At 39.9% G+C, this 26,601-nt stretch overlaps 1 protein-coding gene across 5 annotated transcripts in view; it reads right to left on the bottom strand.

Moving 5' to 3' along the window:
• LOC129185994 (metabotropic glutamate receptor 4-like) overlaps nucleotides 1-26,601 on the bottom strand; it is a 217,325-nt gene that overhangs the window by 91,188 nt on the left and 99,536 nt on the right. For all 5 annotated transcript variants that reach the window (XM_054783744.1, XM_054783739.1, XM_054783740.1 and 2 more), the window contains exon 3: nucleotides 8,386-8,602. In XM_054783744.1, the coding sequence (XP_054639719.1) occupies nucleotides 8,386-8,602 (217 nt within the window). The remainder of the gene's footprint in view (nucleotides 1-8,385; nucleotides 8,603-26,601) is intronic.

Genomic DNA, 26,601 nt, shown 5'->3' with positions numbered 1-26,601 from the left:
ATACAAAAGCTCTGTTTTCTTTTTTTTTGGCCTATGACAACACAGCAGCTCAGCAAATGAGGCGCTGATCCTCGGTTAGTCTGAATCATCCTCTTGTATCCTTTTGTAATTATTCACATACTGTCTTCTTGGCTAACCTTATCTGTTCCAATTCACATTGCGTTTTGTGGCCAATTCGCTGCAGCATCCCCCGGGAACTTCAGGATAAATTAAACAACAGCATCCCCCCCCATAACCTCCCCCGCCCCCTAATCCACTGCTGCTGGTTCTGTGAGCTTTCTCTTCGTCTTCATTTGAATATTTCCTTGTGTGGAGAGTGATCCATGTAAGCACGTATAGATATAACACACGAGGAACTGATCTTCCTCCATGTGATAACTAATGTTCCGGATCAAGGTTCACGCGGCACTGCTTGCTTAAGAAAATTGCCTGGTGCAATCTATCCCCACTAAGAGGGGCACTTCAGCGTGTTGTCAGCGGCAGAAGCGCGATCGTTATTCAACTCATCGCCTTGCCCAATTAAGCAATGACATGTAATTGTTTAAGCAAATTGTGACAGGACAAATATGAAGGTACTCAGGGGGTATTTCTGTCCTGCCATATAATGAAGAGGTGACCAGCATGAAGGAGGCTTTGTAATAGAAGCAGGAATGTCATGGTTGATCTTGCACTGTGGCTCATTGACTTTATTGTTGTAAAATGACGACGTATATAACTTCTTTCTTTAATTCTCGCAACAAAATAAAACTGCATTTCACTAAAATACAACTCATGAAAGTTGCTGCTGTTAATTAAGCTAGTTTTCGTTTTTCATGTGGTGTCTTCTCTAGGAGGTGTGTGTATGAAAGATGTTGCTGGAGCTGCTGTACATTTTGTATGTTGTGCACAGGTATGTGGGCTCCCTGTTCTTGTATATTTTGTATGAAATACTCTTCTGTCGCCTTCTGGACTGCTGAGGAGAGGAGAGGTGTGCATGAAAGATGTTGCTGAAGTTGCAGTGCATTTTGTATGTTGTGCACAGAGAATAAACGCCCCCTATGGCTGACGACAGAACTGCAGCTGTAGCCTCGTCATTCACAAACACCAAAGAACACAACGCAGAGTCTATTTTTAGCCAGTGTCAGACAGACTACACTCAGGTTTACGGCATTCTGTGTTATGAAGTTTTGTGGTTACGAACCTGCTCTCATAAATTAATGAAAAACGTAATTTTGGTCTGTAAACACGAGACTCGTTTGAGAAGTACAGCGTGTGGCAGTTGTAGAAGACATGTCTCAATCGCTCCACTGTCGCAACCATCATTAAAGGTAAAGAGTGTACTGGAGTGTACTAATTGTAACTTCTTTCTGGACATTGCAAGGATGATGAGTAGGTGGTCGATCAACAGTCTCAAAAAAAACATAAGAAGGTACTGTCGGCGGAACCACGAAAAACAAACATCAGCAAACTGTCCTCTCTGCACGCAGCCGTCCTCCTCGGCCTACACTCACACACACGCAGTAAGGCCTCTTGTCACGTTCACAGCTTCACAGAGTGTCGGAAATGACAAAACACTTTAATACTACACATAATTGCCAGGTCACGACACTACCCTTGAGCATGTTAAAGGATCTACTCCAATGAAAGCGACAGTAATAACTAAGCAGCAAAGTGTTTTTTTTATCTCTTCTTTTTATTACGGATTCATTTACTTCTTGTATTTAGTGTTTTTATTACTGTATTTTATGTCCTTCATGTGTTCTATGTAAAGTGTGAGTGCTTGTGAGTGTTCATTTTGGTAGGAGTTCCAGTTTACACTAAAATCCAACTTACAACACATAACGCGTATCTCATCCGTATTCCAATGACCACCTGTATTACAGTACAATATGACTTTAAAATGCCCGTGACACCAAAACACATTAGTCTTGTTATTTCTGCCGTGAAAAATAACATTGAAAGGTGTATTTTTTGTGTTAGATGAGTGCTTGAATTTTAAAATATATTATTTTTTAGAATTTCCCTCACTTCTTCCGTTTGTGGAGGAGGCGGAGCAAGTGACGTCCGGACACTACAACGCATTTCTCTGTGAATTTCTGTTGTTTGTTATACTGTATATGTATTTATATTATCCCTGCTCGTTGTGTTGAAGGCTTTTGCTGGAACACTTGAGCAGACAGAGTACAGTACACTTGTTCACATTGCTAAAAGAAACCATTCACCTCGCCAGATGCGTCGGCAAACTTCGTGGGACAAATGATTCTGCATTGCTGATGGGAAAAAAAAGTCAAAACACACACAAGACGTTCGATCGTGGAAAAGCATGCCAAGGTGGCAGCAAGTCAATCTACATTTCTCCTGATCCTTAGTAGCCAACCTAGTGATGGTGGCTAATGCAGTGCTAATTCCTATCTGGCTTGTTCTGACACACTAGCTAGGCGGCTAATGTGATGTCTGTTGCAGCGTGCAACAATAAATCCAAATGGTCATCTTTGATTGCAGTGTCGCTACGAATCTTAGAATAATACAGTAATATGGGTTGCTTGCTAAACAACATTGTTTATCGTCTTCAGCTCGGTGGAGTGTGCAACGCGCAAGCTGATAGCTGTCAGTGGACATCACTGCCAGTAAAACATCAGAGTCCTCACAACACAATACTAGTGAATGTTATTATTGTTGTGAATATGTCACCTCATTCGCGTGCGTTCATAGCTGTTCTTGTTGCCAGTGTCACCCGTAAGTGTTATAGACCTGAATTGGTAGCAAAACATGGCTTGCTGTCACTCGCTTTTCTAGCATATCTTGCAGTCGATCTGTCAGTTTCAGTAAGTAAATCCATATTTTGTGACTAGATCTATTCTAGAAATCTTAGAATCATAGTATGAGAGCTCATTCCAGAGCTCACTGGTCTTTTATTTTGCAGTGTGCATAGAGCTGTCAGTGCCACTTACTGGCAGTCAAAAAAACATACATGTGGCCATTTTTGTGTGTGTGTGTTACTGCATATCATAGTTATCACAACGCAATATCGGTGAATAATATTATTGTGAATATGTCACTTTCTTGGTTACTGTGAGTTAATGACCGCACGTGTTTCAATCTGGTTCCTGGAACGTGTTCTGGTCGTGATGTCATAGCCAAGATGGCGTCGGTTGAGAAAACTCGCTAGGAGGCGTGTCAAAATCACCACTTCATTTCACTCAATATTCCATAGTTGTTTATTTATCTGACAGGAGTATGACAAAAATGTTTTATTAAGTGAGTAATTTCATTTTGTTATTGTTTTTTCCAAACGTTTTTGGTGTCATGAGCACATTGTGACTTTCTTGGCATAAGGCCACCGCTTTCTTTCTTTAATTCTTGTTTTTTCGGCAATACTACCCCTTCCTTTTCTCATGCAATTACAACTTTATCCTGGTATGAAATGAATTTAATCTGGTAAATGTGTAATATTATGACTTTATTGTCTTACAATGTATTGTGTCTGGTCTTATTGCTTTGGCTGAAGCAAAGATTGGAGACTACATTGACGACATGGATTTACACCAATTCATCTCAACTTTTGAATGGATTGGTGCCTAACAGTGCTCACAAATGATGAACCCCTTCTTGACAACCATCTTGTGTTTCAGCATCTGTGATTTGACTGCTACAAGTTGTGATGGATTACCCTGAAAGCTGTTCCACATTTTCATGTCCTTCATCAGGGTGATTTATAATCATTTTTCATGAACACCCATCTTTTCATTGAGTGCCATCAATTCCGTGCCCCCAAATGTTCATCCGTCCTTTAGTTTACGACTGCACCTTCCTTCAACATAAATGACTCTAGCTAAAGAAACTAAAAATAGATAATAGATAAACACATTTTTCATGATTGCTGGCCTTATGTGTTGTTTAGGCAAATGTAAAAGAGTTAAATTAATTTACCAGGCTAATATTTATGGAGGTAAACATTGTTCTTTTGAATTTTGAATACCTGATGTATGCATGTATGTTAATATTTTGGGTAGCGTGGTCTGTTTTAAGACCCACTGTGGACCATAAACATAGAACTTGCAACTGATTGCTGGTGAGCCATCTGAGCTCTTCCAAGATGTATGTTTATTTTTATCAGCGTGGTTTAATTTACTGTTTACTAGAGATTAATTAATGTATATAATTAATCATAGACTGATGTGCTTTAGAAAGCTTTTTGAATTATTTTTGAGTTCTCTGAACCTGCAGAAATCTTTACAAGGATCTTCTGGAGTTGTGGGGCCAAAAAATTATTATGTGTTGATATCTAAAAATCATGGGGTATCCAAATGATCGCGATTGTTATCGCTGATATTTATTTTGGTGCAAGGTTTGTTTGTCAATATTTTTCATAAAATTGCACAGTTGTCTTATTACATGATTTTTTATGGTTTGGCGGTGATTGAACATTGCAAAACGTAAGTTTTGAGTGCACCTCAACTTTAAATTTTGACTCCCTTTTCAGGTTTGTAGTCAGCAGGTTCGAAGAACATGTCATATATGTACTGTACAGTCTTGCCTGGTTTTTTGAATTTTGTACCTGGCAGAAGCTCATTTGGTAGTCCCCTGTTGATTATGCATTCCCCACATACATTTATTCATCCATCCAGTGCTGCTCATCATCCTTCTCATCAAATGGGGATGGCGGTGACTCCATTAGCAGGGTTTCTCATGTGGATGTCAGGCAGGCTGTTGGTTTGCCAGGGAATCTTGTTAGGGCTCTTATTGACACTGTGTTTCATTAAGTTGATTAATGACATCTATTGGAGAATGCTCCACGGTAATCAACATCTCTGCGGTGAGGCTGTCGAGTTGGTACTCTGGCTCTACTCAAAAATTCAACTAATACTCACTAATACAAATTCATTAGAGAAGAGGAAATCTTAAATTTGACCTGACTCAATACCTGACTATGCTACTCCCCACAGAGAAGGCAAGCTTCCCAACTATATCTGCTACCAAGCCTGGATAGTTTTTTTACCATTCCATTAAAGTTTGTAACAATCCAGCATAGTAGCTACCAAACTTGACATAATCTGGAACCACACTATCATGGGGTGCAACAATCCCTACATCTACTTTCTACCCATTCTAATGTCTGCAACTGGCCCAACATAGTCTGTGCCATGATAACAAAGTCTGCAACTGCTGATCCTGATTTTCTTTCTACCATCTCAATGTAGTCTGCAACCATCCCAAAGTACTTTCTACTATCCTAACGTATACTGCAACCATCCCAAGACAGTGTCTCCCATCTTAATGTAGTTTGTACCATTGTACTATGGTACAATCTCCACCATTCCAACATCGTCTGACATAGTCTCTACCATCATAATATAATCAGCAACCGTCCCTAAGTACTCTTTACCATCCTAACATAGTCTGCAACTATCACAAGAGAGTTTCTACCATCCTTTCATAGTCTGCAACCAACCTAGCATAGTTTGCACAATCGTAACATAATCTGTGACCATCCTAACATAGTCTCTACCATTTTCATTTAGTCTGAAACTATCATGACATGGACTTTGCGCCACAATCGTAAAATTGCGACAAGCAACATTGGTAAATTTAACAAGCCATAGAACCATATGACGCCTCATATAGATACTATTTAACACCAGGAGATGGTGGACATCTGTAACTTCAATCTGAGCAACATTTTGGGCTAGCTTCTTTGCAAAGTTCAAGAGTTTAACGAGTTTGAACTCCCGAGTCCGCTCGCCATGACAGTCCACAAACAACACATTGTGGAGCCGATGCTCTGCTTCACTGTGTTTGGGGTGGCAGAAGGTGATCTCCTTGACGTCCCAGAGGAAAATTTTACTGCTAAAAGCTTGCTCTTCCACAGAATACAAATTTGAGATTCTCATCTCAGCCTCATTTTTAGTTTGCATTTTGTCTAAAAATGTTTCTCCTAAAATACACTAGTAGAAACAAATGTGTTGGGGGGTGGGGGGTATAAAAGCAGCAGTCGCACTAGAATCTGCGGTAGAACATACCCTACTAACAGCGGAGGAGGCAGCAGTGGTGTTCAAGATCCCGCTGTAAATGATGATAATGATGGCTGGGTTTGCTTGAGTGATGAGGAAGAGTATCACAAGTGGATGAGATATTTTGATGAGCCGGTATCGTGGAGACATGGATCTGACAATTTCTGAGCTTTGTGATGTCATAATATGCAAATTAGTGAATTTACTCCATCACAAACTTTGGTTCATACTGATGATTTGTCTCATTTACAGTATGCCTTCATCGCTAACCATTTTTAATAACCTTTTGAAAATAATCATATCAAAACTGAATATTTTCTTGAAAAAACTCTGGCGCCTAAAGGGTTAATATAGTCTCCATCCGTCCTACTCACTACCAGCCTAACATAGTGTACAACTATCCCAACATGGTAGAGACCATCCCAACACAGTGTGAAATTAACATGACATGCTCTCTACCATCATATATTAGTCTGTAAATCAGTGACAGAATCAGAACGACCACAGTGACAAACACCTCCCAGCTCATGTACGCCCCCTTTATGGTGAGCCAGAGTACTGTGCGCCTTGCTATATGAATTTTGAATATCTGATGTATGCAAGTATGTTCATATTTTGGGTGGCTAGGTCTGTTTTTAGGACCCACTGTGGATCAAAACATAGAACTTGCAACTGATTGCTGGTGAGCCATCTGAGCTCTTCCAAGATTTATGTTTATTTTTATCCACAATCCTAGCATAGTTTGCCATCATCATATCAAAGTCTGCCATCAACTCAACATGCTCTGCAACCATCCTGTCTACGCAAACAGTCTCTACCATCCTAACATAATAGGTAACCAAACATCCTAGTACAGTCTGCAACCATGTTCTGTGATTAGTCCATCCCTTGCATAGTCTCTTCAAGCCCCCAAAAGCCTGTAGCCATCTTGGCAACTCCTATCGAAGTCCAACAACGTCAGTCCCAACATCCCAGTTTAGTCTTCCAACATCAAACCCCTTTTTGGCCAAACAAGTGTCGTAAACAAGTTATTTTTACTCACAATGTTTTTTTGTGCTTTTTAATGTAATTTTCCCATTATCTCAATGAGGGGCTAGCATCCTGGGTCAGCTCACAGACAGATTGGGTCAGCTCACAGAATCGGCTGGAAACGTGCCAAGAAAGAACATTAAAGGCCCCAATGTTTACTAAGCAAACTAGCAGAAATGAAAAGCCCCTCTTGGTCATTCTTTTTATTTCTTCTCATATTCAGCGCCTTCCCTCTTTTATTGCTCATTCTCCTAAAGGAGAGCAGCCAGACGATGAATTCAAAGCAGGTCAGTGTGGGGCTGTTGCTGAAGCAGCTGACTCACAAAATTTACTGATTTACTGGGCTGCTTCCTGTAAATATTAAGCTTTAAACAATGGAGCAAAGTAAATCAAATGGACAAGGGTGGTGGTGGTGGTGGATTAATAATACTTACAGAGTGAAATATCAGCTTGAAACTGTTCCACAGTCTCGGGAGCGGGTTGAACACGGCTAGGTTTTCACGATGACTACTCCCATTGGGAGGAAATATGGATTAGAATTTAACTGTTGATTCAGTTGTCATATTTATTTTTGTTTATACAAGTCAATGACAGGCAGGAATTACAGTGAAAAGCTACAGTTCTGGTTGGCATCGAAGTGACTCTGCATGAGAGCCAGTGAGAGTTGCAGTAGAGTTTGTGGCGTTGCCAGTCCGCCATCGTGCTGCCGTTTGGGTGCCAAGAGCAGTTCCATCGTTCACAGTCAGACACCCACCCAATTAGAGCAGATCAAAAGCTTGGCGAACGTATGTTCTTCAGCATTTTGTTACTTTATTTAGCCATGCTGCGCACACAAATAAACCTCTCAAACATGATGGTGGGCTGTGTCTGCATATTGGGCCCACGGTGTTCATCTTACCTCGTCTGCAAAATATTTTTGCCCCCTGCAAATGTAATATAGAGAGTGCAGTTGTGCAGAGCGGGAATGTGGTTTTCAAAGAGACAGGACTAATCAATACACAAGTGGATTTCATGCCTCATTCAGGCGCAACCCAGTTTGCCAAAAATTGGATAAAGATAGCAGAGTATATTTGACAGAAACACACTCTCTTAATAGGATCAGCTGCACCCACCACCCTTTTGCATATGATGTGAGGTGGAAATATGGTTACGTCATAAACCACTTTTAAAGTGACCATGAAGTATTACCGAGATTATATCAGAGTTGTTTCTTTGTTCTGGAACTAACTGATTTATGCTACCAGGTCTCTGTGCCTCACCAATTTTCTACAGCACAGCACAGTATGTTCACAAGGATAACTGATGAAGAGGAAAATCCTTGCTCTACCTCCCACAGCCGTGACATACGAGGCGCGAGCGTACTTACCATCCTCGCGGGACTTCTGAATGAATGCATCAACGCCGCTTTCTCCGTAGTTCCCCTCAGAGGCCACTGTGGAGACGTAGTTCCACCTCATAGCTTTGACAATGTCCACCATGGCCTGTGCCTGGTACGTGTCTGGGGGCACCACCCGGGAGAAGAAGTCGTAGCGTGTGTTGTCACTGAGCTCTGGAGCCGTGGAGGCATAACTCACCTGCGGGATCTGCAAAGGGAGGGAATATACACAATATGGAGGTCAAAAAACCTTCTGGAAAAACATGCCCGCTAGGTCTATGAGTGCTTGTCCGTGTTTGAAATGAATTGAATGAGACGGTAGAACAACAACTAGAAGACTCTCTGAGGGACTGAAATTCACTTTCATGACCTTAAGATGATTCCCACAGCAGAGAAAAAATACAAACAGAGAAGAATGTACAGTATCTCACAAAAGTGAGTCCAACCTTAACATTTCAGCAAGCATCTGCATACATTGTGTATATCTTCTCAAGGTATAATATTATGGAACAGGGGTCGGCAACCTGTGGCTCCTGACCCACATGCAGCTTTTCAGTGTCCTTGTTGTGGCTCTGTTCGCAGTGCTTGAATAGTTTTTTAACACCTGAGTGGGGAAAATATGCATTTTTGGAAAAGAGTTAAAAAATATCTGCCCGCGAATGCATCACGGCTGAGTTCTGACTGATTAGAAGAGTGTGAGGAAGGGAGGGGAAGTCGTCTTTTTCCACCGAGCTAATATATCCCCTTCAAAAAGAAACATCTCACAAGAAAATAGAGTTTTCTGCACGGACGGATTCTTTTGTCTTCTCTGCCAAGGTTGCTGGTTTACCTGTATGCTTGATAGGTGGCGAGAAATTAGCAAACAACAACAGCACTGAAAAGTATTCACTTATTTCAAAATGGACCGATTTGTGTAACAGTGGTCATCCCTGCAAAAAAAACATTCTGTAAGTCCACTGATTGAGAGTCGAGCAGTGTTAGCCAACAAGCTAAAAGGAACAGGCTATGAATTCACTGTGCTCCACATTAAATAAGGCTTCCGGTAGTAAAGTTTAACCAGCGTGATATCACAACAACCCCACTAGTTGGCATCCGTTACACATGAACACTGCACTTCTGTTTGTTTATTCTGCTGTTGTAATAGGTAACATTGAGAAAACCTCAAACTTTTACTAAGTTGTTGTGTTTTGTGTCTCCAGACATTTTACTTTAGTGGGCAAGGGGGGCAAAATGGCTCTTTTGATAGTAATGGTTGCCAACCCTTGTTATAGAATGTAAACTTAGATACACTGTAATTCAGAGTAGTCAGTGTTTCAACAAATGACAAATCCTGCAACACAATACGTTATTGACTAAATAGCTGGCAACACAAGTGAGTAGCAAGATATGTGCGTCTTGTCTACAGTCAAGCAAGGTGGTGGTAGGTGGCCTAGGGCTGAGTGAGTGCTGCTGGCACATGGGAGCTGTGGTTCATTGAGGTGATAAGAATAGAATATATAGAATGTAGAATATAGAATGCAATGCTTGCTGAAATGCATTTGCATGGGACTCCCTTTAACCCCCAGAATAAATGAAACTGTTTCCTTGATATTTACCTTAAACAAAAAGTCACAGGCAAAGAGTTGAGAAATGCACCCGACAATTATGACACTCCTCAGCTGTAACTATTTGTCTGAAAACAGAAATAACACTAATAATCTTTTTTTCTGTCAGTCTAATATGAAAATGCATGAAAATTTGACATTGTCCCTCCTTTGCAGCTAAAACAGCTTCGACTCTTCTGAGAAAACATTCTACAAGATCGATGAGCATTTGCGAGGCCGTAGGCCGCTGATGTTGAACCTTAGTTCATCCTAGAGCTGTCTATTTTTCAAACCGTTCCCACAAAGTTGTCCCAAAATGTCTGCTAAAATGAGGAAGTAGGATTAAGGGATGTAACTCAACCCCAGATTGTCTACTCTTGGACAACACAGTACAATCACATTATTTCTCCCAACCAAATCGTGACCGCTTTCAGATCAGCGCACACTGGCATGGAGCTCCAAATGTAAAAGCATCTGCTGTTGCAGGTGAGAGCACTGATCGATGATCCTTCCAGTATGGCAGTCAGATTGTACCCCAGGCCAAATATGGCATTTGAGGTCTTTACAGCTAAGCCGAGATGTGTTTCCCTTCATTGGAAATAAACAACACATGTAGCTACTTGAATATGCTTAGAAAAGACTGCTTTAGGTCACATTTCAACATACGGTAATAAAATACACAAACATCCACCAAAGCTTAAACATTTGATACCTGCAGAAGAATGCCAACACCTGAAATTCATCATCTCCTTTTACCTTCTAATCTATTGATCATTTTATTTTATTTTAGATATATTTTATAATTTGTTAAAATGAGACAGTGTTCTCATATACAGTAGTACCTCGCATAACATAAACCTCCTTTTACATAAATTCCACTGAACATAAAGAATTTATGTAAAGTTTTTGCTTCGTATTACAGAAGAAATTCCATATAACATAAAGCTTCAAGTCAGTGCAAGTCTTTTTTTTTTCAATCAACTTTATTTATGCCTCAAGTTGGTGCAAGTTCAGACTAACACTTGGTGACGCCTTCTGACGCATCACGCTCTCATTGGCTGATTATCAGGGCACCGCCTACGCTCTCATCTCATTGGCTGATTATCGGGGCACCGCCTACGCTCTCATCTCATTGGCTGAGTTATACGGCACGTACGTGAGTTTGTGTGAGAGACAGGCTTGTCCCTTCAACCTCCTTCCTCTTCGTAGTCGCCCTGAAACTAACTTCAACAATTAAGTTAAGTTACAAATTAAAATTTTGCACACAGCATTATTGTGTAGTGCGTGTGCGTTTGTCTGTGAGACCAGCTGACCAACTCTTAGACTCTTTAAGTCGCGTTTCGACTCAGGCTAGTCTTCCTCCTCCTTCCTGCCTCCACTTGCGCTCCTGATCAAGACATGTCGTGAACAGTAAGATTGTTTTTGTTTTTCATTTTTATTCATTTACAGTAATCTTATTTATTACCTTATTTTATATTGCAATGTTACTGTACTATGTTTATGCTAACGTTTTCTTATATTTTCCCACCATATTTGGTGGACTTTGAATATTTTGAAGTGCCAAAGGGGTGAGTTTGGGAAGATCTTCAAACGGATGTATTTTACGCTTCGTATAACATAAAATCCCTAAAACATAAGGGTTCTCGGAACGGATTATTTACGTTGTAGGGGCGTCTACTGTATATTGATATTTAAATTGTTGACTAATATTTATTTTAATGTTGTTTAAATGAATCAACCAATTTAATAATGTCATTTTTTGGAAGAATAGCCAAGAATTGTTCAAATCACGGGTTTTTTACTGAACTGGGACTCGCGGCTATTCGTCGCTGTTAACTCGTTCACTTAACCTGCTGCTGCTAGCTAAATTAAAAAGGAAACCAGGTAACATGGCATTAATTGTGCAACTGTTATTCCAACTGCATTTGTATGAATGTATTAACCCTGTGGGAAAAGCAACAGATTTGCTCTGTGCCTCCAATCAACTCGCCTTTCCACTTTCTGTTCCTGTCTGAGCTGCTCGCTCACTAACGCCAAGCCGAGCACTTGAACCCGAGAACTCACAAACCTAGACTCCCTCGTTAATGGCGCATGAGGGTGCCGACAAGTCAATTGTAAACCTGATGTGGGCTCACGGGTTTAGTGTGCGAGTTTCTCTGGTGACGCAGCTGCCGCATTGAGCGCTGAATCATACGTGGACAACACCGCCATATTGGATTTGGCAAGAGAGAACGGGAAGATGCCAAATTCATGTTCTGCGTGGAATTGTCCCAACCAGTTTACAGTCCAAACAAGATCACATGGCATCACCTTTCACAGGTATGGCTGAAAAATTACTTTTAATTGTATTGGGTCATTCGAACATCATTTTATGAAGAGAATGTGGTGAATTTGTGGCATCAGGCTGTGGCATCATAGTGTGGGTTCCTGCGATGAAACCAGCATCCAAAAACATTGAGAAAGGCGCTTTATTAAGTTTGGTCCATTTTCTTGCATTTGTTTAAGAGGTAGATATGCCACATCCAAACGTATCGCTGTAGCGGGTCAACCATCTCAATGAGGTGTTTGCATGTATATTGTATATCAATGGGAGTCTCTGTGTGAGTCTTTTTTTTTTTTGTCAATGCGCGTTGTGACACTCGACTCGAGTGAATCGAGTACTCAATTCACTGTAGTGAGTGACTCATAAAAACTTGAGTCAGTCAAAGGAATCGACTTTCCCATCACTGATACCTTCACATGATAAAAAAATTTGATAAATGAAAAAATCTAAGGTGCACTCTGCCTTTATGCTGATAATAAAAGCTATCATAAAGGGCAGCAAAACAATCAGTTTACAGTGAATTAATCATATCAATTAAATGGCTTTTTGCTGAAAGTACATAAAATGTGACATTTTGTTGAAATCCTTCTTTTTTTCATCATTTAACAATCATAATACGCCTCAATTGCTGTCCATAAAGCAATTTACCAAGACATGTTTATGAATACAATATTTTACAGGCTTTTTGGCTTTTAGGCTTAAAGACACGAAGGAATGGACCAGCATGGGCTTGGCGGAGTCTACCAGGATGACGTAGGGCAGAGAGGGATGGAGGCGTAATGTGATGCCCACAGCATCACATTAGGCAATCAACAGAAGGAGAAGAACAGCCTTTTACTGTTACAGCTGGATCCAATAAAAACTGCAACCCCCTTTGGGTCCTGACCCTCCGTTTGGAAACCCCTGCTTTAATTTCTTCATATTAGCAGATTAGGATATTCTGAATTATGAACACACTAACATGCATAGAGTTTACCTTAATAAGGGCCTTTCCTACCCTGATGGTGATTCATTCACACTGAACTTCTTTTCAGTCAAATATCAGTGAGTATAGTGAGAAAGGCGCATTACATTTACTTGCTACTGTTGTTTTCCTGCATTATCTGCAAGGACACAGACAGGACACGGACGGTTATTTCATTCCAATGCGGCACTAGTCGGAATTATTGGGCCCTTCAGGTGTTTGTCCTTCAGAAAAAAATCCACAACATTTCAACAGCTCTCATGTGTTACTGCCTTGAATCCATCTGCTGCACGTTTCCAACACTCCGCCATTGTACTTTATGAATTCATTTATTTCATTTCATTGATATTTGTATGCTTTTTATAATTTTCACTTCTTCACTTACATGGTGATATATCTTCCAACATCAATACAACTGTTTTCCTTTTTAACATTTGGCTGTGGTGCCAGCTATGTGTTTTTAGTCTTTTGCCTCAAACGCAAGAAAACACGTTTGAAGATGCCCTGGTAACCTTGGATCGATGCATTCAGGAGAAGAAGAAGCATCGACGCCTCACAAAGAGAGAGGAGCTAGACTATTTTTACCTGTTGAGAGGCCCTTCTTTTTCCTTTTTAGGGGTCCATTTTGTCCACCAACACTGTTGAAAGGCCCGGTCAAGGCTGCCTTTGTAGGAATGGACTGTAGCATTTCTGATGTACTTGGCCCAGGTTTTCCACAGCTCAAGACTCACATTAGAAATACAGTATAGTTCCGTCCCAACGACCCCCAATGACTAAAACATATACATACAATGACATACGTATACTAGAACACATACATATATTTGCGACAACAAACATCAATGAACTTGCCAAATAAATAAAACAGATCGCATTATTAGCCTGACAATCAAAACTTACAATGTTGTGGGAATGAGGTCATACATTAAAAGAGAAAAAAATGAATAATTTTAAAGGAATAAATTCACTATTATGAAAAAATGCAAAATGTGGCAAATATAAAAAAAATATTACGAGGGGGAAAAAAATCATAATTTTATGAGAATAAAGTAAATTACCACAGGCATAAACACTAAGAGTGACCCCCCCCCCCCCCCCCCCCCCAAAAAAAAATTGACCCATTTTAGCTCCTTGCCACAAGTAATGAAGTAATGAATAAATTTAAAAATGTTACAAGTCAAAGAATAAACAAGAGATGCTCATTATTGGCTTTCTTACAGATAACCGATACACCAAACTTCATTACTGATACCAATATAGGCAGCGGGTCCTCCCCCCAACTCATGTCAGGTCACACCTCGTGTAATGAATGAACACATTATGCTTCGTTTACTGTGATGTGACTGGATGCATTTCACAAATAAACACTGTGCAAAATAAGATAAATACTGCAATGCGCAATACAAGTTATGGAAAACATGCCATATTTATTTGAAATATATTGTTTCAGCAAATAGTCATGAACAAATCATGACCAATAGTCAACTAAAATAGCATGTTCTCCTGCTATCTACTAGCAAGACAGGTTAGTCTTAATAAATTCACAAATAACAATCCACGTAGATAATGCTGGCAACCTACAATTTAGAAAGCTGCACATGTTTTTGTCCGGACTAAGACGATTTAATAGTTAAAGAGAATAAAGTTGTATCTTTAGGAGGAAAAAATATTTTCACAAGCATTAATATTACATAATAGCCAAAGAATATGCTTTCAATTTTATGGAAACAAAGCCGTAATATTAAATGAAAAAACTTGACATTTTACAAGAAAACATTTGTATAATTTTGAGGGTTTTTTTGCCACAATAATCAATATTATATAATAACAAACCTGACATTTTATGGAAATAATGTGGTAATATTATGAGAAAAAAATCATAATTTTAGAAAAATAAATGTGTGACAATGGAGACATAAGTGTCCCTTAAAGCTGCTCGATGTATTCATGCCACTTAATGTTTTTGTGAATGTCAGCTGGAAACTTTGGAGTGTTATTGTTTACATTCAGCATGGCGGGAAGCGCTTGAACCCTTGCGGAGATCTCCGAGCCAGCACCGCTCTAGCCAGACATTCTCCTAATTGCCGCCAGCCGTTGTTGACACTGGAGGAGATTAAAGTTTCACTTTGTTACTCTCGAAGCGAGCCGAGCAGCAAATAGCCGAGCCTCTTGAATAGAAAAGCAATTCCCGCATAATGATACGACAAATCAGATTTTCAGCACTATGAGATTGAACGGCGGCACGGCGACAAACAATGAGAGCCTTTACGCCATCATCCCAATTGATGCATTGTGTCTGCTACACTAGTGGGAATTAATTTATTATCTCTATTATTCTATTTCACAAAGAGACCTCATTTGTCTGTCTTTGTTCATTCGCTGTGATTTATCACAATGGCTTGACATCATACTGTACTTGCTCATCAGTCAAATTCATTGATTAATGATGTAAATTCGGCTGGTCCACTCATTCTTTTTTTTGTTAATGCTCTAGGCCGGGTTGACATTTGTCATGTCTGGTTAAAACAAACTCCGGTGCGTTTGCTCTGCATAATTTGGTTCATTTGGTCAACACTCTGGTGCACACCAACCAAGCAGACCGAGCTCTTCTCGAAAGTGAACTCGGGTGTGGTTCGGTTCACTTGAGGTCAAATGTGAACCCTACACGAAGCAAAGGCAGTGTTAAAATGACAGCAAAAGCGTGCAGAAATGACAAATATGTAATAGAAAATGCACTGGAAGTGCTGTCTTGCTGCTTTGCTCTCTCCCATGTGTGTGACAACAGGGCTCTTTATAAGTACAGTCGTCCCTCATTACATTGCGGTTCGAGCATTTTCCCTCACTCTATTGTGTTTTTTTCAAAAATTAATGAAATAATAAATGATCGCTCTTTTGTGGTCGACTACAGCCCATTATTAGCCGAAAATATTGATAGACAAGTCATATTAGTAGTTTTCTGGTCACTTCATAATGAAACAAAACACTGATGAGACATGGCATTACCTTAACACTGCATGTAGTCCGCCGTGGCATGTCCAACATGATAGAGTGAAAAAAACTTCTCCCATTCTGTGTGGAAATGGTACGTTTTTGGCTTCTTACCTTGTTCTTCTTCCACTCCATTTGAAACCCTCTCTTAAGTTTCAATTGGAGGCTAACTAGTTAGCTCGCTAGCATGATATGCTTAAAGCAGTTGCCATCATTTCTGTCCCTGTAGTGATCCCATAGCCTGCGCAATGTAAAGATGACTATAGCAGTGTTATTTCATGTCTACAGGCCTCCAATAATGCTGAAAACATAGTTACAAAGTCATAAATAGGTTTTCTATGCTCAAACTGTGAAAATATTCCGGTTATTAATATTGAATCGGAAATTCACTTATCACAGTCCGGTCTGGAACCAATTAACCGAGATAAACGAGGGACGACTGTATATTTTAGAAGTTTTTTTTCCGAAAGGTAAGCCGGTAAATAAAGCAGAATTTAAAAATATCTGATGTTGCCAACCCAGCAGATTGCATTTTCATTTGTAATATTCAAGTTACGTTACGTAAAGCTGCCTAATCAAGGCCATGTTACCGCACAGCCTTTGGTCCCAGGACAAAAATACCAGTGCAAATGAAAAGTGAACCAGACAAAAGTGAGCATAAAGTATCTTTTTTTTTACCAGATGGGCGTACCGAACCACCAGTGTGAACACAACCTTAGTCTACAGCAGTGGTCCTCAATAGGCGGCCCTCAGGCCACAGAAGCTTTTCATTGAACTGTAAAAAACATCACCCAAATAACGCAAACATTCAGTCTAACTAGAGTACTCATTCATGCAGTACTTCCTCCGCTCTGCAGCGGGTAACAGCGAGGCATACGCGACACAGTGACGCAGCAGAAGATGACTTGTATTTAAATAAATATGGCACGATTGACTTTAAAAGGAAAAAAAAAAGTAGAGACTGAAAATTGAATTTTTAACATTACGTGAGCCCAACTGGGTTTGTAACCCATTTTTATCCCAAAACGTCCCTGTTAGCAGCCTGTTAGCATGGAAATGAGAACTGCCAGTCATTGTCCCCCAGCTCCATCAACCGTCTATGACATAATCAGGGGTTGAGTCTGTAGTTTTTTGCCAACTAACACAGTTAGGTCCCTGCCACAGGTTGCAGAGAAACACTACTAAATAAAAAAATAACTTGCAGCAAAACTAGCTAACAATGTTAGCCTACTAAAATACAATAAAATAAAACTTGCAGCAAAACTAGCTAACAATGTTAGCCTACTAAAATACAATAAAATAAAACTTGCAGCAAAACTAGCTAACAATGTTAGCCTACTAAAATACAGGCTATGGCATCTAAAGTCTTTAGCTAAGGTTCTAATTTCTATGTAGCTTCTCTACAAGGTGAAATGTTCAGCCCCGAGAGCCTGGAGATATCATCTGTGAGTTTTGGACCTCTCCATAATATTTCCATATCTCAGATTTGACCTTTAATATTTTGACAGCAGACTGAATGGAGAGGTTCAATAACATTGGCTTTGTCTTCCACAGAGAGTGCGAGCCGTCACTCTGCTTACCCATGAAGATGAACATCCATAACTGGAGCCTCATTCCACTTCCACAGCTTGGAATTAAAACATTTCTTCAAGGTGTTTGTCCTCAACCCTGCATGGTGGCCATTGGCGATGACAAAAAAACTGTACACAGAATAAGCAATAGAAATGACAGGAATGCTGCGATCCCTTCTATCAATCTATCAGGCAGGTTAAGGTATTCCAGTTCAACATCATTACGTACCTTCTCCAAAAAGTTTTTTGTTGTCTGTTTTTTTTTAGTTAGCAGTGTTAGGAGGTGAGAGTTGGGCCAAAAACACCACAGATATTAGTGTGGTGTTTTATTGCAGTGAGAACTAGGCACCTATTTGAAGTCAGTGAGAACCAGGCATCTATTTGAAGTCAAGCTTGTAAGATCAGACAAGATTTAGAGCCTAAGAGTAGTACGCAAACAACTTTGAAAAGATACAAGCATTATGTGGCGTAGCATGTCAGTTATTTACTCGCTGCTGTAAGGCCATGCTAAGGTTGTCCATCCATCCATTTTCTATACCACTTCTCCTCTTCAGGGTTGCGGGGGCATGCTGGAGCCTATCCCAGCTGACTTCAGGCGACAGGCGGTACAGGGATACAACCTGGACTGGTCGCCAGCCAATCGCAGGGCACATATAGACAAACAACCATTCACACTCACATTCATACCTATGGACAATTTAGAGTCTCCAATTAACCTAACATGCATGTTTTTGGAATGTGGGAGGAAACCGGAGTACCAGGAGAAAACCCACGCACAAGGAGAACATGCAAACTCCACACAGAAATGCCCAGGGGAGAATCGAACCCCGGTCTTCCCGATCTCCAGGCTGTTACTGCCAACGTGCTAACCACTAGACCACTGTGCAGCCCCTATTTTAATTGTATTGTATTTTTATAAAGTATTAGTAGTTGATCCTGGAATTTAGTGAACTGTGTCCCAGACAGAGCGTGTGTCTCTTATTGTGAATGTCGTCCACTTTTTACATGTACACTGTAACTGTGCACTTGTCCAACGTAATAGATGGCACATATCACATACACTCACTTTAGGACCAGTTGAAACATTGCAAGAATTCGCACTGTTGGATCTTAAGGATGTTCTGAGTAGAACTTCAAAATGCAAAAAGAAGTGAGTCAGCAATTTATTGCAAACAAGCATTAAACTGATATCGGCTGTTCATCAGCTGATCAAAGGTTTAAGGCCGTAGCTCAACAAACCCAGAAAACCCCACTAAAAAAGAACTAAAATGTTCAGAAAAGGACTTAGTAATGAGTAGATGCGCCATTCTTGTTAATCGCTTCAAAAATGTGTTTGGGCAAGCTAGATGCCAGTGTTTCCACGAGATGTTGCTCCAGGTGGTGAAGATGGCTTCACGGAGAGCATCCACTGTCTAGAAACAACGTCCGTTTTTATAAACTTCCCTTGTCATCCTTCCCCAAATGTACTCAATTGGATTTAGATCCGCAGAACACACAGGATGGTTTAAGAGAGTGAGGTTATTCCTCTGGAAGTCCTTTTTCAGGCGGGCATTGTGAGCTGCAGCATTGTCTTGTCGAAAAACCCAGTCATTACCACACAGGCGAGGGCCTTCAGTCATGAGGGATGGCCCCTGCAACATCCCCACATAGCCACCTGCTTTTTGACGCCCCTGCACAACCCGAAGCTCCATTGTTCCATTGAAGGAAAAAGCACCCCAAGTCACGAAGGCGCCCCCTGCACTGTGCCCTGTGGAAAACATATCAGGTGGGATCTCCTTGGCATGCCAGTAACATTGGAAGTAAAATGTTGGAAATTGTTGGAAGTACAATAAATTGCTTCGTCAAAAATGTTTTTGTCTGACTCCCATTTCTTCTTTTCATGTAGAAGCTGGTCTGTGCTGCTTTTTCCAGCAGGGTTATTTTCAAGATGTTTAGCAAAACCTGCATTATACAAAGCTGTCCTCCGTGAAGTGGTTGCTGTTTTAAAAGGGTGGACTCATCTAGCGAGGGGATGTCAGAGGCGGTATAATGCTCATGAGGAACAACCGTTTGAGCGCCTCTTCTCTCAAAAGTGAAGCAAACAAATAAGGGCAATGATAGATTTTCTCACCACTCATGCCCATAAACATTAAAGTCACTGACAAACTGTCTACAGTGAGGTATAATGAAAGTACGTGTTTACTGAACTAGGGCTGGCCTTGGTGGAGGTCCTTGTATGTTCTAAAAAGTCATTCCACTTCCATATAGCAATGTAGAGATGCTTATTATGAGCAGATACAGCATACCGATTAGTAAAATGACAACAAAGCAGTCATGTAGGATTCTTTTGTAGTGCAGTCGTTACCCTTCTCTGTGTGAGTGTGCATACCTGCACATGCTGGTCTGGAGGACAGATATTGATTTTGGAGCCAGCCGTGCTCACTATAGCACTACATGTTGTCAAGCTCTGCATTTTGTCTTTAATTGATGAGACGTGATGATGTCCCATTCAGAGCAGAGTGTTGGCTTTCACCTTTGTCTTTGTTGAAGTAGCACTCAGTGAAGTGCCACATTACATACTGTACTATTTTGTGTTATTTTGTCCCTAACAAAAATAACTTGTACGTTTGGCGAGTGTCACTTACGCCTGTAAGTGACAGGTGTTGATTTATGCCAAACCTGCGGATGAGAAATCAATTTAACCCAGACAATGAAATCTAAATCAAGCTGTCATGTGTGCACTAACAGACTACATTGTTTCAGCCTGTACGTGAATGTACGACAGGAAGTGATAATCAGCAGAGCGACGTCTCGCAACACTTCATATCCACTTCAAGATGTGTCAGTTAACTGCTCAGAGGAACTTTTTTTATTCACTTTTTACATCATGAACACACATTCAGCACAGACAAATTGTATTGAACTACTTTGGAGCTGAGATGAGAGCACCTTGCCATTGCTGTCACTGACAATGATAACACTGTGCTGTTTCGTCCTGTTGAATTATGAAAGAATAATTAATTGAGCATCTTTCTAAATGATGTCAATGGTTTCTGTTTGAGTGTGACATAATTCTACTAGTTTCTATCAAAGTTGCAGTGTACAAATTGACACAAATGTCTGCACCCCAGTGAGGAAAGAAAATCCATGGTTCTTAGTAGATAGCACAATTCATGCATTTAATAATCCAATCCAAAACCTAAAGTCTTCTGGCGTTGCATGAGTGCAAATGTAGTCCAATGGACAGTCTCGATTTGAGGGGAAAAAGTGTCAACTTAACATTTTGGTGTATAGATACAGTATTTAAAAACATGCATGTTAGGTTAATTGGAGACTCTAAATTGTCCATAGGTATGAATGTGAGTGTGAATGGTTGTTTGTCTATATGTGCCCTGAGATTGGCTGGCGACCAGTCCAGGGCGTACCCCAAAGTCAGCTGGGATAGGCTCCAGCATACCCGCGACCCTAGTGAGGATAAGCGGCATAGAAGATGGCTGGATGGATGGATGGATGGATGGATAGATATTTAGATTTGAGGTGTTAAACCAAATGAACTTTCTCCTGTGCTCTACAAGACAATCAACTGTAACCGTTTTATCCACCTGTGTGTTGGAATGTATGAGAATTTTGAGAAGTTGTTGTAAGAACTACATTAAGGTTGTCTATGACTTTGTTATTTGTAGTTATTTTTAACATTGCAGTCTTTTTTACTGTTTTATTTTTATCTTATTTTTGGATTTTTTTTATTTTTATATACTCGTCTTTCATTTATCGCGGTTAATTGGTTCCAGACCCGACCACAAAAAGTGAATTTCCGCAAAACAATTTTGCCTTCCAGCTCAACTCTCTCTTCACCACGACGGTCCAGTCCAGCGACCGCATTACAGCAGACGCTGTGCCGATCCGCTGATCGACCTCACGCTCCAACCTTGCCTCACTCGTGAACAAGACCCCGAGATACTTGAACTCCTCCACCTGGGGCAGGACCTCATTCCCAGGCTGTATTTATTTTTATATATTTATTTTAGTAACACTTTAGTTACATTTTATACATTTATACATTTTTATGTTACATATTTTTTTTTAATTATACTGAATATCTTGTATTTATTTTATATTTATTTATTTATTTAGATTATACATATATTTTGTATATTAGTTTTGTATCGATCTGGTATCACATTTTTAAAAAAATTTTTATACACCTTACATTTATTTTTGTATATTTAATCATAAATTTTATACATACTGTATTTATTTTGATAAATATATAATTTATATGTATTAATATGTATTATTAATACATATACATAATACAAAAGTAAAATAAATATATTTTACTTTTAAATTACAATTTTGTAAAATGTAGTCTTATTAGACTGTACTGTGCCTTATGTGTGTACAGTATTAAGCGTTAGTCCAACAGTACTACCCCAGATCTTAAAACTGTCTTTCATGTGGAAAACGAGTCCAGTGAACTCTTTACTTTTTTGCCATGTCGTGCCATATACCCATAAACCCCTACTTAGAGCTGGGTGGTCTCACTGGTCCCTTTGAGAGGCCTTCCAGCACATTCTTTGAAGCACCTCTCAAGAGTGCTAAACATAGCAAACCCATCAGTTTAAGACCGTATGGCGGCTCGGGGGTGATAGACTCCCCGCTATCATGGTCTCTTTCTGCGCACTCACCAAAGACGACGCCTCCGGTGACCCTTTCCTCGTCGACTCACTGCTGTGTTAAACCAACTTAACGATCTTGATACCCTACAAATGAGCGCTGATTCCCCTCTCCCAAGACTTACAGCATCAGCTCTATTTTTAATAATTAATGCCAATGCATGTGGATATGTCCAAATTTAAAGCATTCTGACCTAAAACTGTCCCTGGCAAGAACACGACTATAGCCTAACAACTCCACAATTGACTAGGCTGCATTAAAAGAGCCGCAGTGTGACTCTACAGATGACTACTATTAAAACTTGATGAAGACAATGTGTAATTGTTCAATTTGCGACTCACAGCGGAGTAAACAGAGGGCTATTTTGTGAAGGGATTAGCGAAGGGAGGGAACGAGAGCAGCTGTGGATGTTAAGAAGGGGAGGGAAACACAGGTTGAAGTCATTATTATTGTAACAATCCCTGTGCAGGTCCATGTAGCTGCCTCCTGTTTAGGTGGTGGTGGTGGTGTTGTGCTGCATGCTACAGTTTAAATGTGACTACCACATCATTTTACTACAGGTACAAATACTAGTCGACTCACAGGGGAGATTAACCTTCACTTCATGGCACCAATGCCCAGAAGCTAGAGCCAAACGGCGAATGAGGTCCCATTGTGAAACACTGTGTTAAATTAGTGCGCCCCCTTTACCTTTACAAGAGTAACTATCATACCTGTCAACATTTACATTTGAAAATGGGGGCCATTTTCTGAAAAATCAGGCAAACTGACCCAAAACAGGAGGTTCAGCCAGATTCAATTTCAGATTAAGAGAATAAATGTAAATAAATGTACACAGTACTTGTAAACTTCTGGTTTCAACTGTACATCACATGTTTTACACTTGCACAATTCAACATGTTCGAAATGTAAAAATAAGTTAACCACTGTTAAAAACAACACACTTTAACCTCAGTATCTGTACAGTGTGTTACTGTTTTGAATGAGTCAGCTTTACTTCATATAACTTCCTGTGTATGTATATTTTTTATATTTGTAGTCCTTTGTTTTGTAATATGAGTGTCACTAAAAATAACCCTTCAATCAAAAACAAAGAAAAAGCAAAACAAGGGTGCGGAGTACTGCTTCTGTCGTTGTGTTACCTCTATGCCACAATAAGCTCCATTTCCTGTTCTATGGTTCTCATCACACTTCCTCTTTCCTATCACTGGTACCCTTCTGTGGTAACACAAAAGAAAAGTAGAACAGAAACATTTAAGGCCAGCACAGTAGTCCCTCGTTTATAGTGGTTAATTGGTTTCAGAACCGACCGTTATAAGTGAATTTCCACGAAGTAGGATTCAATATTAATTATTTGTATATTTTCGTAGTTAGAGCACAGAAAACCTGGTTACGACTTTCTACGTAAACGTTTTACCATTATTAGAGCCCTGTGGACTTTAAATAACACCTCTATAGTCACCTTTACACTCCTATTATTCTTTTCTATTCACTGCAGGGACACAAGATGGCCATGGCTGCATAGCATGCTAGTGAGCTATCTAGCTATCTAACCCCCAATTTATTTGTAAATTGTTTAAACAAAGGATTTCAAACAGAGTGGGGGAGAAAGACAAAGTAAGAAGCCAAAAACTTACCACTTCCACACGGAATAAGAGGATAACTTTTTTCACTCTGTCATGTTGGACATGTCATGGCTGAGTCCATGCGGTGTGAAGATAATGTAGTCTAATGTCATGTATCATCAAGGTTTTGTGTCAGAGTACTACATATGACTTGTGTTTCAATATTTTATGACTAATGATGGGCCATAGTCAACCACGAAACAGCGATCATTTATTCATTTATTATTCATTTTTAAAGCGATATTCGAACACCAATGTAGTGAGGGACGACTGTAATTTCCCCCATTCTTTCCAGGGAGTTCCGCGTCAACAGCACCAACACTGAGGCCAAGCTTCCGCCTTTGGACGTAGTATCCGGGCCTTAACGGATGTTAAATTCAGTTTAACACCTGACTTTACCTGATGTTATCATGTCGTTGGTTTTATTACAGTGATGATGATGTCGGCAATAAGATCACTAACAGTTATTGTCAACCTGTTCACTATTCTAGTTAATAGTTTCATTACCACTGTTACCACTAATAAGTATGACGGAACAAAAAAAGAAATTTCACACCTGACTTTTACTTGCTCCACCCTGTTGTGTTAAAAGCAACTGTGGCTGTCTGAGAAGGTGTTTTATACCAGATTCTGGTGCTGACGTCGTCACACATATAATTATCTGATTGCAATATGCTGTGTCGATGCTGTGTGAAAGTGCACACAATTGCAACGGAAAAGGTGTCTCTTCATAGATGTTGACATCTTGCATGATGGTGGTTCAAAATGATACTTTGTGCGACTACTTTCACCAAAATTTTGGTCAAACTACAAATTTTAGGCCTACGCGTTTAACTTCCGATGTTGCACTATGTGTTGTTTTTATTTTACTGCGTTACCCTACGCTACCCTAGTGAGGACAAGTGGCATAGAAAATGAATGACTGAATGAATCAAAAACAGAGTGCCATCAGGAAAAGGCTGTAAGTCATCCAACGTTTTTCCTCCAAACGATGACTGATGCAGCGCATGGAGGCAGGGGATACCGCTACTGTGCATGGCTGACCATTCGGCACTAACACTCATTCAAGGGTTTAGTAATCAGCGTGGCCCCTCGCAAGGAAAAACAGCCCAAAAGACCACGGTCGTCCGCTGGGGTTTGTGGCGGCGTTGAAAACATATGGCGCTAGACACAAACACAAACACACATCTCCTGCCAACACCAGGTAACTAACCAACGAGCTGAGGGAAGTTTTGTTTGGACGAGAGAAACTTTAAGATGAAAGCTAAAGAGGCACAACTTTGTAAATAAATCCAAAAAAAACAAGGCTTTTTTGAGACATTGCCTTCCAACAAAATGAAAACACTCCAAATAAATAGCAATGAATACACGACTGCCAGAAATGATCAATCATGACTAGGAAGGGGAGCAGTGGATTTAGAGCTGTCCCATGATAAAACCCCTTAAACTAATAAAACATCACTTAAAAGAACCACAGAATGTTATCACAGATGTCACCAAAAGCCAATAGTTACTATCATTGCTGTGTTGGAGCGACAGGAGCCAACTCTCAGCTATAAACAAGTCTTAATTAGATGCTCAATATTGGCTTTCCTACTAATATTGGATGTCAGGTCACATCTCGTGTCATGGGTGAACACTTTTAACGTGATGCCACGGGATGCATTTCACAAGTAAACACTGTTTGTGCAAAATATGACAAATACTCCAATATGCAATATAAGTTACAGAAAAAGTGCCATATTTCTTTTTAATATTTCTTCTCAATAAAATATTCATTAAAAAATAAAATATAAAATAGTCAACTAAAATAACATGTTTTCCTACGATCAAGAAGTAAGACAGGCAAGTCTTAATACATTCACTAACAAGAATCAAATAAAATATCAATTCATTTGGAAAACATTTCTACTGTATGTGGCATCTGTGCAAGAACAAAGTAAAGTGCAAAGTGTAAAACTCTAGACGAATACAATTTCATGCATGAACAAAACATTTTGGAATTATTAAAGGAAGACACCTTACTCGCCCCTCACATAATAAGCGCTTTAATTGCAAATTGCATATTTACAATTCAAAAGTGAAATTTGGAAATAATTACAGGCTGCGGACATACTGAGCTGGCTAATTTTACAACAATCAACACATCCACAACACTCATTATTCACACTCCTACCGTCAGGCAGACGCTACAGGAGTTTGAAGTCCAGGACCACAAGGCTGGCAAACAGCTTTTACCCACAGGCCATCAGGCTTCTCAACGAAGCACTCACTCACGCCACACGCAACACACGCACACACTGATAGCACTATTTATTTATTTATTTACTGGTATTAATGTCTCTTCTGGTCTTGTTGCTTAATTTATTGGTATTAATGTTTCTTTTGTTCTTATACTTTTTTTGGGGGGGAGAATGAACAGAACAAGAATTTCATTGCATAGTATAACTGCTTGTTTTACTGTGCATATGACAATAAAGATCTTGAATCTTGAATC

The sequence above is a fragment of the Dunckerocampus dactyliophorus genome, chromosome 8 (genome assembly GCF_027744805.1).
Source record: "Dunckerocampus dactyliophorus isolate RoL2022-P2 chromosome 8, RoL_Ddac_1.1, whole genome shotgun sequence".
Lineage (NCBI taxonomy): Eukaryota > Metazoa > Chordata > Actinopteri > Syngnathiformes > Syngnathidae > Dunckerocampus > Dunckerocampus dactyliophorus.
Note: the sequence above shows the minus strand (reverse complement) of the source record. Positions and strands in the feature narration are given on the sequence as shown.